Below are 16,950 nucleotides of genomic sequence, written 5' to 3' on the forward strand. Positions count from 1 at the left end.
TGACCCACAGTACCCGGCTCTGGTCCCTCCTCTCAACTCCTCACCAGCGTGCTCCCTGCCACCAAGCAAGGCCGGCCAGCAGGTGCCCCTTCTTGAAATCTCCGCCCATGCTCTCTGGGCTGGCGAGTGTGAGGGCAGCTGGGGGACGGTGGTGGGGATGCCAGGGTGCTGCCGAGTGCGGCTCACAGCGGGCGCGGGTGCTCAGTTCACAGAGATCAGCCAGCGCCTGCTCTGCTCCTACCGCACGGACATCGACGAGCTCTTCTCCGAGGTGGACCGCTGCCTGGCCATCAACCGCAGCGTCCTGCAGCAGCTGGAGGAGCGGTGTGGCCGTGAGCTCTCCGAAGAGGAGTGGGGTGAGATCCAGACCCAGGTAGGCATGCCAGGCCGGCCCTGCGGCAGGTGGGGAGGGGAGGGGGTGAGCAGGGCAGATCCAGACCCAGGTAGGCGCGGCCAGCCTGCTGGGGGCGGAGGGCCGGGCACCGCGTAGAGGGGCCGGGCACCGCATAGAGGGCATGTGTGTCTGCCCCCAGGGGGCCCTGGGACCCTCGTCACCCACTCTGGGGTGAGGCCAAGGGCCCTGGGTGTGGAATTTTGCTTTGATGAAGGCATCTAGTGAGCAGTGAAAGCGCCAAGGGCAAAGGCCTCCCCACGTGCCCCCCTCCCGCCCCCACCCCGAGCTTCCTGCCTGCCCCAGCCTGCCTGCCCCTTGCATCTGAGGAGAGGGACCCCGAACCCGGCAGGGGAAACACTTAGAAATCACAAAAATGCTAAAATGCATAAAGAAGTTTAGCGGCTACATAGTGTCAGAGACTGCTTAATTAAAAGAAAGTCGGTTACTAAGGTTCAGCATTTTATAAACTGTGTTTCGAAGTCGGTCATGCCAGGTGGGTTGCGGTGCCTTCCATTTTTCGCAGTAGCAGAGCACAGATGTAATTAGCGTTATTTTAACCCAGGATGAAACGTCTTCACATTTAGAAGACCCTCGTCTGTGGGTGCCCGGTTCTCATTTAAACGCGGGGCACTGCCCGCTGTGGCGTGACCCGCACGTGTGCCGCCTGCCCTGTGTTGCAGGCCCTGCGCCGGGAGGCCCCCGACTGCCCCATCTGCCTCACTGCGCTGGCGCCGCGGGAGACGGTCCTGCTGTCCTGCTCCCACGTGTTCCACCGCGCGTGCCTCCGCGCTCTGGAGGAGTTCTCCCTGGGGGAGAGCGCTCCTTTCCACGCCTGTCCGCTCTGCCGCTGCTGCTATCAGAAGAGAATTCTTGAATGCTGAGTTCACAAGGGAAAAAATTATATAATTCGGGGGGGACGTGTTAACCTTATTGTTGGTGGTTGTATGTTAGGAAAGCTGACAATATTTTAAAAGCTCACAAACCCATCCAATTCTAGTCTTTATAAAGAGAAAACTTCAAGTTCATGAGTTGAGTCAGCTGAAGTGAAGAACGGATTAAAAACTTCTATCTCGGAGGTGCTACAGTTTGCTGATTAGCTCGGCTTCTGGTTGGTGGGCTGGGCTGCTCGTGAGAGTCAAGTGGTTCCCTCGCTGCCCTCTCAGACACAGCGGCGCTGCGGGCGCCCGGCGGGCCTGCCGGCGAGGTGGCCGCACAGCGTCCTCCCAGGCGGGCCTGCCGGCGAGGTGGCCACACAGCGTCCTCCCAGGCGGGCCTGCCGGCGAGGTGGCCACACAGCGTCCTCCCAGGCGGGCCTGCCGGCGAGGTGGCCGCACAGCATCCTCCCAGGTGGGCCTGCAGCTGCCCCTCGCGTCCGACCGCAGACTGAGCCTAACCTCTCGGGCATCCAAGGCCCTCTGCCATTCAAATGCTTGCTCTGTAGTCCTTTCTTTCTCTCTATGGGACATGTTACTGTTGAGTCCAGCACTCTGAATACGTAAACCCAAGATATAAAAATAAGTATTCAGTGGTTTCAGCATCAGTTCAGTCACCCAGGCTTCTCTTTGTGACTCCCTGGCCTGCAGCACGCCAGGCCTCCCTGTCCATCACCAACTCCCGGAGCACAGTCAAACTCATGTCGATTGAGTCAGTGATGCCATCCAGCCAGCTCATCCTCTGTCGTCCCCTTCTCCTTCCACCTTCAGTCTTTCCCAGGGTCTTTTCCAGCGAGTCAGTTCTTCCCATCAAGTGGCCAAAGAATTGGAAGCTTCAGCTGCAGCTTCAGTCCTTCCAATGAACATTCAGGACTGATTTTCTTTGGGATTCACTAGTTTGGTCTCCTTGCTCTTAAAGGGACTCTCAAGAATCTTCTCAACACTACAGTTCAAAAGCATCAGTTCTTCGGCACTCAGCTTTCTTTATGGTCCAACTCTCACATCCATACACGGCTACTGGAAAAACCATAGCCTTGACTAGACAGGCCTCTGTCAGTAAAGCAACATCTCTGCTTTTTAATATGCTATCTAAAACAGCGCATCACGTATTAATAACTCAGAGCCACATGTTCATGGCTCACATGTAAAGAAATCCAGGGAATCTTCCTGGGAGCCTGGTCATTCACACGCGCTGACCACAGGGTCCTGGCGAGGTGCCCCAGCTGCTGGGACAGAAGAGGCCCCAGATGTTAGGGACAGACAAAGCAGCCTGTCCTCTGAACTTCCCCGCCCATCAGCAGTAGGTGAGGGGCCGAGGAGCTGCCCTCAGTGGCTCCCAGCTCTTGGCCGCTCTGCCTGGAGTCCCCAGCGAACCCTCCCCGGTGCTGAGGAAGAGCAGGTAGACTTTTCCTTTTAATTAAAAAAAAAATTCTTTATTTATTTGGGTTTTAGCTGAGGTTTGCAGGATCTTCATCGTGGTGCCTGGAGCGTGTGGGATCTTAGTTCCCAGACCGGGGATCGAACCCGCATCCCCTGCACTGGAAGGGGGGTTCCTACCCCTGGGCCACAGGGAGAGCCTGCAGGCAGGCTTCGCGGCCACCTGGGGCCCCCGGAAGGCCAGTGCAGCCACAACCAGCAGCCAGGGCGGGAGGCGCCACAGACAGGCAGCCGGGCCAGCTGCACCCCTGTCCAAGCGCACAACGGCCCCAGCGTCGCCTGGGAAGGAGCCCCACCACGCCTGTCCCTGTTTATTTCTCATCCCATCGGGGGTGTTTTCGTTACATAAAGCCCACGCACATATGTCCCTTAATGACCACATCCACATAACCTGGGGTACGTCCACTTGCAATGGTGGAGAGTCCCACGAAAGAATCTGGAGCCTCACTTGGAGATGATTTAAACGGTGAGCAGACACTCACTGGACCATTAAGAAAGCTGAGCACCGAAGAATGGATGCTTTTGAACCGTGGTGCTGGAGAAGACTCTTGAGAGTCCTTGGACTGCAAGGAGGTCCAACCAGTCCATGCTAAAGGAAATCAGTCCTGAATATTCATTGGACGGACTGGTGCTGAAGCTAAAACTCCAATACTTTGGCCACCTGATGAGAAGAACTGACTCCTTGGAAAAGACCCCGATGTTGGCAAAGACTGAAGGCAGGAGGAGAAGAGGATGACAGAGGATGACATGGTTGGATGGCATCACTGACTCGATGGACATGAGTCTGAGCAGGCTCCGGGACATGGTGAAGCACAAGGGAAGCCTGGTGTGCTGCAGCCCATGGGGTCGCAAAGAGTGAGACACGGTTGAGCGACTGAACAGCAGCAGCAAACACCGCCGTGAGACGGCTGAGGAAGGCTGGCTCCCACACGCCCCTCCCTGCCTCCCGCCCGTGGCCCCTCCAGCAGAGCACAGCCTGCTGAGGAGGAAGGCCTGGCCAGTCTGATGCCAGACCCACGCCCAGAGCCTGCAGGGGGGCACCCAGGGGGCCCCAGGCACTCAGTGAGCGCGGGCGGCCACTCAGGGCCGGCGTGACCGCGTCCTGGGCACGCCAGCAGGGCGCTGCTGCCCACACCCGGCGACCCCGCCTGCTTCCGGAGCCCGCCTCTCACACGGTCCCTCTGACTCCATGAGTTCTGCAGATCCTTCCAGGAAACTTCCTGCGTGTCGCGCTCTGCCGACACAGGCAGCGGATCCGCAGGAGGGTCAGTAGGGATGGAAGCCTGGGCTCGGCCGCGGTGGGAGGCGGCGCAGTGGCAGCCCCATGAGGGCCCCGGGGCGCGTCTCACTCGGCCGCGGCAAGTCAGGGAACTTCTTACTGAAAAGCTCCTGGAACATCACCCCCAGCAAAGGCTGCGGAGGCCGCGCTTACCGGACGGGAAAACGTGCGCTGCGGTGGGGCAGCCGCTTCTCGGCAGACCACACGTGCTCAGCCACAGGCACCACGCAGACGCGCATACGATTACATCGCAGTCTCCCTGGGTCTCCTTTGAAAACTGGTCACTGATCAAGACAGAGTGGCGGCCCAAAGAAGCCTGAGTTTGGTGGAGGACTCACTTGTGATGCTGCCTAAATCCATAGATAATCCCTAACTTTCGTTTTACCTGTCCAAGCAGCTGAGTATTTGGTTTATTCTCATTTTAGTAGTAAATTCCAGTTTTGTTTAATTTGACATATATATATATATATCATTTTGAAATAATGTAGGTGTACAAAGTTCCCATGGAGCTTTCGCCCAGCTTCCCCTCATGTTAACACGCCTTAGTAAAACTGTCAAAACCAGAACACTAGCATTGAAACAACAGTGTTAACTGACCTACAGATCCGATCCACCATCTCTGGGATGTCTTGTGAACAAGAATTTTCTTTGCCAACAAGAATGCTAATGTCTAAAAGAATGCATCTTCCACGCTATAAGCCAGGTGTATGTAGGGACGTCACCATGCCATGTGGGAGACAGAGGAGAATGAGTCACTGACCAGGGCCCGAGAAGAGAAGAGGACGTCTAAGTGTCCATAACTCAAAACACACGGTTAGTGTTTGGTACGTGAAGAGGCGCATATTCTTCAAAACGGTGTGAGAAGTACCAATTAGCGCTTTGGGTTACAGAGTTTAGACATCAGCCCGGTCCTCAAGGACACTGGGTTTATGGAGAAGGCACGAAGGTCACACACTGTTCACCCTACGATTTGCCATGACCCACAGCAGCCTCGTGCGGAAACAAAGCTGATGGGCGGGAGCTGCGTTTGGGGCTCAGAGCAGACTGACGGCGGTGGCCTGAATCCCCGCGCGGTGGCCCTGTCCTTGGGAGCCCCGGGAGGGCAGGCAGCCAGGTGTGCCCCCAGCGGCTGCCCAGTTCCTGCAACTGTCCCTCCGGAGGGTAAGTTCATGCTTGGAAGTGGCTCAGAGTCCCAGGGGTAACTCCCCTTCACGTCCACGGTGCTGCTCCTGGTGGACCCGCTTCTCTGCAGTCACCTTCCCGGGACCCCACGCCACACGGCTTTTGTTTGCCCCTGAACCACACGGGGCCAAGGCCACGGCCGCCTTGTGGGAAGCCACACGCATCGCGCAGCACACAGGAGAGCGAGTGTGTGGCAAGTGACAGCCTCCGCATAACCACGATCGCATTCCTTTCCTCAAAAGAAACCGGGAAAAGGATGACTGATTCCCACAAATGAAGCCTTCAAAGTGGTTATGTTTGGGCTTCCCTGGTGGTGCAGTGTCTAAGAATCCGCCTGCCAACGCTGGGGCCACAGGTTCGATCCCTGGGCCAGGAAGATCCCACATGCCTTGGGGCAGCTAAGCCTGCGCTCAGCAATGACTCAGCCTGGGCCCCAGGGTCCAGAGCCACAACCACTGAAGCCTGTGCTCCACAATTAGAGACACATGCACACCGCAGGGACGAGTAGCCGCCGCTCACCGCAACCAGAGCACGACCCGTTGCAGCCAAAAATAAATAAAACTTTCAAAAAAGTAGGTCAGTTTGAGGAAACAGAAGTGTTCTGGGATTGATTTAGATGGTGGTGTTTGCCCAACCCTGAGGATATACTCAAGGTTAGAGAAAAACCCCAGGCCCAAGGCGGTCACTGGTATCACCGTGCTGAAGCCCGTGCTCCCTGGCCTAGCTGCAGTCTCGTTCCCCACCAGCAATGCAACCTCGACCCACTGTCTGGGGCCTTCCAGTCCTCACCAGGTGGTCTGTCTTGTGGGCCCCCTCTACCTACCAGAGAGGAAGGAGCAGCCTGCACAATGGCACCCTTACTGTTGCCTTCCCCAAAGATGCCTTGGCTTAAAAACGCTACTTCTTCTTTGGCTAATAGCCCCCTTGTCCTGCCCCCTCCCTATAAACAAACACCTTCCATCTTGTACAACCCCTGCATGCTCCCTCTAGCCACAGGACGAGATGCTGCCCAAATCATAAACCTAATCAAGCCTTCAGATCCCTGGATTTACTTGAATTTTGGTTTTGAACACGAATCACCAATGGACTGTATACTGTGGGAGTGAGTTTTATGGTGTGTGGTCAGGCTCCCCCCAGAGACGGCCATTCTCCTGCTCTCTGTCCACCCCCTGCTGGCCTGGTCCTTGCCTCACCTGCAGCCTACTCACCTACACGTCCCTTCCCTCTTCCTCACAGAGCCTGACCAGTACCTGCCCGCACACCTGCCCACCAGCCCCAGCTACTGAGCACCCTAAGCTTCCGATGAGAGGGGCTCCTTTTTGCTCCTGTTTTCCTGATACCCAGCCAGCCTGACGTCCCGCACCACTGACATCCATCCCCCGTCACTGATACCGCCCCTTACCCTGAGGCCAACCTGGAACTGATCCACATCCCCTGTAACTGACACGCACCCCCACCCTCTACCCCGCAGCCTGAAGTCACTCCAGGACCTTGCTTCAGAGGTAAGATCTCTGGTCCAACAAACCCCTGAGGTCTCTCTTGCCGCCGCCAGCCTCCTCCTTTGGTCTTCTGACAGGGCAGTTACAGGGCTTGCAGGCCTGGGGGTGCAGCCTGACACGTGGTATGCGAGGTACATCTCAATGAAAGGAGTTGGGGCAAAATTCGGTAAATATTTTAAAAGCTCAGAGTAGGGAAGTCCTAAGTATGATATCAAAAAATTTATGGGAAATTGTAAACTTTAACTACTTCAAAATTTTAGATTTCCATATAGCAGAAAAGTGTGAACAAGATAAAAAAAAGGAAAAATATTTATGACAACAAAAAGATAAACATTTACTGTAATAATTTTATAAAAGAATAAAGATAAGAGATATCAAACGTGGGCCATGTATATTTAATAACCCATATAAGGAGAAATATAAATAGTGGACTGATGTTGAAGCTGAGCCTCCAATACCTTGGCCACCTGATGTGAAGAACTGACTCACTGGAAAAGACCCTGATGCTGGCAGGAGGAGAAGGGGACGACAGAGGGTGAGATGGCCAGAGGGCATCACTGACCTAATGGACATGAGTCTGAGTAAGCCCCGGGAGTTGGTGACAGACAGGGAAGCCTGGTGTGCTGCCGTGCACAGGGTCGCAAAGAGTCGGACACGACTGAGTGACTCAACTGAACTGAAAAATTCTTTTTAAAGTTCCCCCACTGGTTACTAAAAAGGCAAGAAAAAACACCTTTTGCCCATCAGGTTGTCACTAACTTGAAGACTGGCAAAATCCAGGGTTAGCTAAATGCACACGTCTCAGACACGCTGTTGATATGGTCTTTCTGGAAACAGTCTGCAGTGTGCATCCTCTCTGAACCATTTTCATTTCTAGGAAGATATGACATTGTGACTTACAATAGAAATACACATATGGTCTTCCTCATTTCTGGCACAGAGCTCTAAGGAAAGACCCTTGGAATTTCCTAAGTGATAACAGGATAAGAGTGTCTTTTGATATTCATAACAAGCCCCTCTCAACCACACCTGGGCCTATGTGAATGAAGTGGCTTTATTTAATTCAAGTGAAGCTGATTTACAAAACTGTGTTCGTTTCACGTGTACAGCAAAGTGATTTGGTTATTCATACACGTGTGTGTATATGCATATATGTATTTATCTACATTCTCTTTTTCCGGTTCTTTTCCATTGCATTAGTAGCTTGCCAAACAATACTGAATATACTCCCTGTTCAGTTCAGTTCAGTTTAGTCGCTCAGTCGTGTCCGACTCTTTGCGACCCCATGAATTGCAGCACGCCAGGCCTCCCTGTCCATCACCAACTCCCAGAGTTCACCCAGACTCACGTCCATCGAGTCAGTGATGCCATCCAGCCATCTCATCCTCTGGCGTCCCCTTCTCCTCCTGCCCCCAATCCCTCCCACCATCAGAGTCTTTTCCAATGAGTCAACTCTTCACATGAGGTGGCCAAAGTACTGGAGTTTCAGCTTTAGCATCATTCCTTCCAAAGAAATCCCAGGGCTGATCTCCTTCAGAATGGACTGGTTGGATCTCCTTGCAATCCAAGGGACTCTCAAGAGTCTTCTCCAACACCACAGTTCAAAAGCATCAATTCTTCGGTGCTCAGCCTTCTTCACAGTCCAACTCTCACATCCATACATGACCACTGGAAAAACCATAGCCTTGACTAGATGGACCTTTGTTGGCAAGGTAATGTCTCTGCTTTTCAATATGCTATCTAGGTTGGTCATAACTTTCCTTCCAAGGAGTAAGCGTCTTTTAATTTCATGGCTGCAGTCACCATCTGCAGTGATTTTGGAGCCCAGAAAAATAAAGTCTGACACTGTTTCCACTTCCCATGAAGTGATGGGACTAGATGCCATGATCTTCGTTTTCTGAATGTTGAGCTTTAAGCCAACTTTTTCACTCTCCTCTTTCACCTTCATCAAGAGGCTTTTTAGTTCCTCTTCACTTTCTGCCATAAGGGTGGTGTCATCTGCATATCTGAGGTTCTCGATATTTCTCCCTGCAATCTTGATTCCAGCTTGTGCTTCTTCCAGCCCAGCGTTTCTCATGATGTACTCTGCATATAAGTTAAATAAGCAGGGTGACAATATACAGCCTTGATGTACTCCTTTTCCTATTTGGAACCAGTCTGTTGTTCCGTGTCCAGTTCTAACTGTTGCTTCCTGACCTGCATACAGATTTCTCAAGAGGCAGGTCAGGTGGTCTGGTATTCCCATCTTTTTCAGAATTTTCCACAGTTTATTGTGATCCACACAGTCAAAGGCTTTGGCATAGTCAATAAAGCAGAAATAGATGTTTTTCTGGAACTCTCTTGCTTTTTCCATGATCCAGCGGATGTTGGCAATTTGATCTCTGGTTCCTCTGCCTTTTCTAAAACCAGCTTGAACATCAGGAAGTTCACGGTTCACGTATTGCTGAAGCCTGGCTTGGAGAGTTTTGAGCATTACTTTACTAGCATGTGAGATGAGTGCAATTGTGCGGTAGTTTGAGCATTCTTTGGCATTGCCTTCCTTTGAGATTGGAATGAAAACTGACCTTTTCCAGTTATACTCCCTATGGTATACAGTAAACCCTTGCTGTTTATACTCTATCTACAGTAGTAGCATCTGTTAACCCCACCCTTCCCTTTTGGTAACCACAAGTTTCCATGCCTGAGCGCGTTTGTTTTGTAAATAAGTTAATGTGTACTACTCTTTGGCGCCCACGTGTAAGTGGTAGCATATTCGTCTTTCTCAGACTTACTTCACTTAGTATGGTAATCTCTAGGTCCATCCATGTTGCTGCAAATGGCATTATTTCATTTTTTATGGTTGAGTAATATTCCACTGGGGCTTCCCTGGTAGCTCATGATAAAGAATCTGCCTGCAGTGCAGGAGATCTGGGTTTGATCCCTGGATTGGGAAGATCTCCTGGAGGAGGGCATGGTAACCCACTCTAGTGTTCTTGCCTGGAGAATTCCAGGACAGAGGAGCCTGGTGGGGGGCTACAGTCCATGGGGTCATAGAGTTGGACACAACTGACAATCACTTTACTTCGGTACTCCACTGTGTGTGTGCACCACGTCTTCTTCATCCACTCCTCTGAGGATGGACATTTAGGCTGTTTCCATGTCTTGACTGTTGTAAACAGCGCTGCCATGAATACTGGGGTGCATGCAACTTTTCCAACTAGAGTTTTCTCCAGCTATATGCCCAGGAGTGGGGTTGTTGGGTCATATGGTAGCTCCAGCCTTTGTGTTTTTTTTTAAGGAACCTCCACACTGTTCATAGTGGCTGCACCAACTTACACTCCCAACAGTGTAGGAGGGTTTGCTTTTCTCCACACTGAACGCGGTGACTTTTGTAGACTCCCCAAGGATCGCCAGGGGCACCAACCCTGTGATTAGGGGCTGAACTGTCAGCCCCACCCTCGTGACCTCTGGGGAGGGGAGAGGGGCTGAGCTTATCACCAGCAGCCAATAATTTAATCCAGCACGCCTGTAGGGCGGAGCCTCCTCCACACAAACTGCCACCTGAAGGCATTCCGAGAGTTTCCTGCCATGTGGAGGCTCTGGGAGGGTGCGGCACCCAGGGAGGGTCGGGAAGTTGAGCACCCCCTCCCCAAACCTGGCCTGGGGGTCTCTCCCAGCTGGCTGGTCCTGACCCTGCTCCTTTATGGGAGGCCGGTCATCTAGTGAATGAACTGCTGCCCAGCGTCCTGCGAGCAGCTCTGGAAGGGGCTGGACTGGATGAGGGAGTCCTGGGCTCTGCTGTGGAGCGGGCTGGGCAGAGCGTGACGGCCTCTGGGCTCGGGATGTGCGTCTGAAGCAGGGATGAGCAGTCAGGCTTACTGAGACTGAGCCCCTCGTGTGTGGGGTTGCACTGAACTGAAGTGCAGGACGCCCAAGCAGCGATCCACAGAGGACTGGAGGAGTGCCTGGTGAGGGAAAAAACCCGCACTGGTGGCCAGAGATGAAATAGAGAACAGAGACAGAGATTCATTACCAACTCCTAGAGCAGTGCACTAAGGCGCGCAGAAAGCCGTTTGTTAGATTCTATGGCAGCTCGAAACCAGAAATAAGCCAGATACCACCCATATGGAGCTGACTACAACATGGTCCCCACACAGCAAGAGGGCTATACAGACATCCCATGGAATGATATTAACCTACACGTTGGTAGGAAAAGAAGTTCATGAGCAAAGGCTGTTCCATACACACACGACAATCCCGTGGGGCATCTGGTGTGTCACAGAGCATCCACGTGGAATTACTGCGCCAGGCACACTTCCCGCAAGGTAAGAGTGCGATTCGGCAGACCAGCGGGAACATTTCAAACAAACGACGTCATCGCCATTTCTTTTACCAGCCGTGCTGCGTGGCTTGCGGCACCGCAGTTCCCCAACCAGGGGCTGAACCCGGGCAGCCAAAGTGCACGTCCTAACCACTGGACACCAGGGAGCTCCGCACTGCCTTTTGTAGACCAAGATTTGACGTCTATTTCAAGGACAAAGCCTCGTAAGAAAACTGTTAATTAATTTAACACAGCTCAACTTTCAGATTTAACCAGAACATAACGAGGATGTACAGACTCAAAAATGTTTTCTTGTTTAAAGTTTTCAACATAGCCTACATTGTTCCAAAATCCTCATCACAATTTTAAGACACTAAGCCTTTAAGCAACCCCAGTAGCTGAGTCATTTCTGTAAGGATCAGCGAGGACGCATTTAGAAAAGCCAGGTGGACCAGATAAACGCAGAGCAGCTTTCACGTGCTGGTCTCAGCTCTTCCTACAGTGACCACAGCTAACAATTTAAGGCTCCCCTTAGTTCCTTATTGGAGAAGGCAATGGCACCCCACTCCAGTACTCTTGCCTGGAAAATCCCATGGACAGAGGAGCCTGGTAGGCTATATAGTCCATGGGGTCGCTAGGAGTCGGACACGACTGAGCAACTTCACTTTCACTTTTCATTTTCATGCATTGGAGGAGGAAATGGCAACCCACTCCAGTGTTCTTGCCTGGAGAATCCCAGGGACGAGGGAGCCTGGTGGGCTGCAGTCTATGGGGTCACACAGAGTCAGACACGACTGAAGTGACTTAGCAGTAGCAGAACATAACAGACAGAGAAGGCAATGGCATCCCACTCCAGTACTCTTGCCTGGAAAATCCCATGGATGGAGGAGCCTGGTAGGCTGCAGTCCAAGGGGTCGCTAAGAGTCGGGCATGACTGAGCGACTTCCCTCTCCCTTTTCCCTTAGTTCCTTATAGGCTCTGCTACAACTAACGGTGACATCATCTTACAAATGGCAAGCCATCATGACAGAACATTTAATTATTAACAGCCAATACTTAAAGGGCATCTGATGTTTTGGGCCCTGCGCTACGACAGTGGCCTGGCGGCCCCACTCAGAGCCCTGGGCACAAGGCACACGTGTGCAGGTGAGAAGCCACCCGGGTTCCACTACACAGCTCGTAGATAGGGTGCCCACTTTCTGACTGGCACAGGTAATGGCTACTGTTGCCTAACCCTTTTCACAAGCACGGGTCCTGCCCGTCTCACGCATGGGGAAGGAGTGTGGAATCGTGAGGAAACCGCAGCTCTGCTCAGCTCACAGTGGGGCTAGAGCCCAGGTGCTTGCCCAGCACCAGCGGCTCTGCCGAAACCTCCCCAAAGGTGGAGCTCGCTGGGCCGCAGCAAACCCGCAGGGCTGAGAGCTGGAACGGGCACAGCAGAACCAGCATCTTTAAGAAATTTTCCCAAACTGTTTTTTTCCTTCCAAGGTGATCAAGCTGCATTCTTAAAGCCCCGATGTCTCACTCGTGGTTCCCTATCTGGTTCACGGTCCTCACTAAGCACCATAAAGTGAAGTGAAGTGAACTCGCTCAGTCGTGTCCGACTCTTTCCAACCCCGTGGACTGTAGCCCACCAGGTCCTCTGTCCATGGGATTCTCCAGGCAAGAATACTGGAGTGGGTTGCCATTTCCTTCTCCAGGGGATCTTCCTAACCCAGGGATCGAACCCGGGTCTCCCGCATGGCAGGCAGATGCTTTATCCTCTGAGCCACCAGGGAACTCAAGCACCATAAAAACAGGTAACAATTTTAAACAAGTCCCTTTGTCTCAGAGGCTCTGATATTACAAGGCTCTGCCAACTAGTACAGGGGCTTCCCTATGAAGACAGGTGCCTTCCATCAGCTGTGATTGATAAGTAAAGGCTATCTGGGAAGCGAGGTTTACAAGTGGTGACGGGTGAGGACTCAGGAGCCAGCTGGCCCGGGGTTCAGACCCTATGTTCTGTGGGTCCCGGGTGGGTTACCCAGCCTCTCTGTGCTCCGTGGTCCCGGGTGGGTTACCCAGCCTCTCTGTGCTCTGTGGGTCCCGGGTGGGTTACCCAGCTTCTCTGTGCTCCGTGGTCCTGGGTGGGTTACCCAGCCTCTCTGTGCTCCGTGGTCCCGGGTGGGTTACCCAGCCTCTCTGTGCTCCATGGTCCCGGGTGGGTTACTCAGCTTCTCTGTGCTCCGTGGGTCCCGGGTGGGTTACCCAGCCTGTCTGTGCTCCGTGGGTCCCGGGTGGGTTACCCAGCCTCTCTGTGCTCCGTGGGTCCCGGGTGGGTTACCCAGCCTCTCTGTGCTCCGTGGTCCCGGGTGGGTTACCCAGCCTCTCTGTGCTCCGTGGGTCCCGGGTGGGTTACCCAGCCTCTCTGTGCTCCGTGGTCCCGGGTGGGTTACCCAGCCTGTCTGTGCTCCGTGGGTCCCGGGTGGGTTACCCAGCCTCTCTGTGCTCCGTGGGTCCCGGGTGGGTTACCCAGCCTCTCTGTGCTCCGTGGGTCCCGGATGGGTTATCCAGACTCTCTGTGCTCCGTGGGTCCCAGGTGGGTTACCCAGCCTCTCTGTGCTCCATGGGTCCTGGATGGGTTACCCAGCCTCTCTGTGCTCCGTGGTCCCGGGTGGGTTACCCAGCCTCTCTGTGCTCCGTGGGTCCCGGATGGGTTACCCAGCCTCTCTGTGCTCTGTGGGCCCCGGATGGGTTACCCAGCCTCTCTGTGCTCTGTGGGCCCTGGATGGGTTACCCAGCCTCTCTGTGCTCCGTGGTTCCGGGTGGGTTACCCAGCCTCTCTGTGCTCTGTGGTCCCAGGTGGGTTACCCAGCCTCTCTGTGCTCCATGGTCCTGGGTGGGTTACTCAGCTTCTCTGTGCTCCGTGGGTCCCGGGTGGGTTACCCAGCCTCTCTGTGCTTTAGCTTCCTCATCAGCAAAGAGGGAATACTAACAGTGCCTCCTCCCCAGGACTGTCATAAGGATTAAATGAGCTGTTGTTCAGCTGCTCAGTCGAATCCGACTCTTTGCAACTCCATGACTGCAGGCTTCCCTGTCCTTCACCATCTCCTGGAGTTTTCTCAAACTCACGTCCATTGACTCGGTGACGCCGTCCAGCCATCTCATCCTCTGCCGCCCCTTCTCCGCCCATCCTCAATCTTTCCCAGCATCAGCGTCTTTTCCAAGAGTAAGCTGTTTGTATTAGGTGGCCAAATATTTTTAAAAACACCTATAAAATGCTTAGAACAATACTTGCCATAGGGAAGCACTACTTAAGTGCCTACTGCTATTACTGCTGTTGTTATTACCAATTTACAGCAGTAAATCCCTTTGCAAGCTATGTACGTTAAACTGGTCTCATCTTAAAATGACATCTTAGATACGTCCTTATGCTATCTGTGTAATCTAGACAGAACCAAGTCGGCTTGAGTTTCTGAGGCCATGCCGCACTCCTGCACCTGAGACAAGAAGGCAGACAGACAGTGTTCGAATGCTTGACTCGACACCCCGGTGTTGGGAAATTCCGAACCACCCAACTGGACTCACTGGGAAAGCAGAACCCTTGGAGCAGGCGGAGGGGAGGCGGCAGCGATAGGGACCTGCGCTCACAGCCAGCGCTACACCTCGCCGGCGTGTCCCCCAGGCCACGTCCTCGCCTCCCTGTGCTTGGGCCCCCAAGCCCTGGAGCAGAGACGAGCATCTCCCCAGCTGCCAGGGCTGCTGACAGCAAGGACTCTGCATCTGCCTCCTGACTTCACCCCCTGACTTCGAGTCCTGATGAGATGCCACGGTGAGGACTAAAAAGAGCAAAGAAGCGGGTGGCTGCCGAGAAGAAGTAGAGGCAGAAGGGAGAGTGCAGGTGCGGCCGGGGAGGGCCAGGCCCGGCTCTGGCGGCTAACCCGTCACCTCCGCCTCACGCCCACTGCTGAGCCGACACAGGGAGACCGCAGGCCTCGGGAGGCCGCGAGCCAGCACGCGGGCTCCAGGGGCAGCCTGGTCCTGAGGCTCGGCGCCCCGGTCTGCAGGCAGGCCGTTCTTTTACAACAGCAGCTTTTCAAAGGACAGCCATTGCAGCAGCCGCGTGACAGAACACTGGACTTGTAGGAGCTGATACGGCTCTCTTCCCCAGACCCACAGCGACGCGTGGGTGCCCGCCGCCCGCATTCAGACGCCGAGGCTCTCTGCTGTCTCTGGTCCTCAGAGAAGAGCACAGAAGCTGTGTCTGCCCGGCTCCCGTGACCCTGCTTGTGAGAAGCGGGCTTCTTCACACGCCGGGAAGAGCACACACCAAAGTCACACCCATAGTGACTGGGCTGTCTGAAGTGCCTACCTGATTACACCTGAACTTGAAAAAAACTTTCCTAATTGAATTACAAAGAATTGGAAGTTAAGTAACTTCTCTTGAAAATGAGCTCCCAGCACTACTCCTTCAACACATACAGATCACTTAGTTTTGAAACTTTATAATCCAAATTTATAATCCCAACCTTATAATCCACTTAGTTTTGAAACTTGTTTTAGAGTCAGCAATTTCTACTGACTTTAATTACATTCTTTGCAGTGCAACAAATAATTTTCACACTCAATCTTTTTGCTTCCGTGGTATCTGCAATAATGGATTTTACCTGAACAATATTCAAAACCCAAAACAATTCTTTGTATTCATCATTCTTTCAGCCAGGAAATGACTCAGTGGTTTCTATCTAATTAAAAAAATATATATATACAAAAAAAAAAACCCAAAACAAAACAGGACAGAAAATGGCAGCAAGTGTCACACACAGTAAAAGCAGGTACTGTTTTCTTAGATTTTTGTTTGTATGCAGAGAAGTGTGTGTGTTACACTGTAAACTGGATTTCTCACTGTGGTCAGAAGTCTGAAAGCCTCACCGGAGAGGCTTCTGTCAGTGAATGAACCAGATGCTAAGGACATGTGCTTCCAAAGACTGGATTAAGCTGCCCAGACCACAGTCAGGTATGTGGCTCAGTCCTTCAGTGGAAAAAATTAGAGAAATCGTATCTAAGTCAAATAAATAACATAACATACATGATTTCAATCATTTTAGGTCACAAGAAATTGACCTACCAAAAACTCCCCAACAAAAAGGGCAGAAAACATCCACTTCTTCCTCAACTTACCATTCCACCAGAGTAACTACTGCCCTTCGTAAGACTGAAATGAACGTAACCTGCACCCTTAAGTTTTAGCCATGAGGGTATTTAAGATAAAAAAACAAAAACACAAATATTTGAGTACTTGTAAACCAAAATATGAAATCACTTTTTGTAAAACTTTAATTTCTGAGAAAGTCACACTAAAAGTAATTTCATAGAAACAAACAAGACTGATAATTTGTAAACAAAACACTCTGTAAACAAAAATCATTTGCCAGTGCATCCAAACACTATTTTCCAAGTAACATCATACCAGTTTTTAAAAGTGTAAACAGTCAGTACTGCATATATCCTCATTGCAAGCACTGCCTTTATACACTAAATACACTAAACTGTGCCAACAACACAGAGAGCCACCAAGGGGCACGACGTAAGCCTGTGCTCTAGGCAAGCACGGTGACGCTGAGGCCACAGGGCTCACCTGTGCCCCCAGCACAGCCAGGCAGAAGCCACTGCCCCAGGTCAGGCGTGTCTGCACCTCGGACGCACCCAAGTGACAACCACCAGCGAGGATTCGTTCTCATCTGCTGCCCACCCCTCAGCGTGGCTCAGAAGGTGCTAACGTGTGTGCACACAGGGTCTTCACATCAAGTCTCACATTTACAGCAGGTTCGTTTTCATAGAGAATGTACATAACGCTAAATAAATTTTAAACCTAATACCTTGGAAAATCAGTGAAGATCATTACAAATGTTGTATGTGTAAAATGTGTAACCAACACATTTAAATAC

The 16,950-nt window shown here is 52.4% G+C and overlaps 1 protein-coding gene across 1 annotated transcript in view; it reads left to right on the forward strand.

Annotated features, from left to right (window-relative positions):
- RNF32 (ring finger protein 32) overlaps positions 1 to 1,434 on the forward strand; it is a 39,084-nt gene extending 37,650 nt beyond the window's left edge. Inside the window, exons 8-9 of the mRNA XM_055589631.1 lie at positions 206 to 373; positions 1,075 to 1,434. Of these exons, the coding sequence (XP_055445606.1) occupies positions 206 to 373; positions 1,075 to 1,275 (369 nt within the window). The 3' untranslated portion in view covers positions 1,276 to 1,434. The remainder of the gene's footprint in view (positions 1 to 205; positions 374 to 1,074) is intronic.
- Positions 1,435 to 16,950: the final 15,516 nt, after the last annotated feature.

This window comes from Bubalus kerabau, chromosome 8 (assembly GCF_029407905.1).
Source record: "Bubalus kerabau isolate K-KA32 ecotype Philippines breed swamp buffalo chromosome 8, PCC_UOA_SB_1v2, whole genome shotgun sequence".
NCBI classification, from domain to species: domain Eukaryota; kingdom Metazoa; phylum Chordata; class Mammalia; order Artiodactyla; family Bovidae; genus Bubalus; species Bubalus kerabau.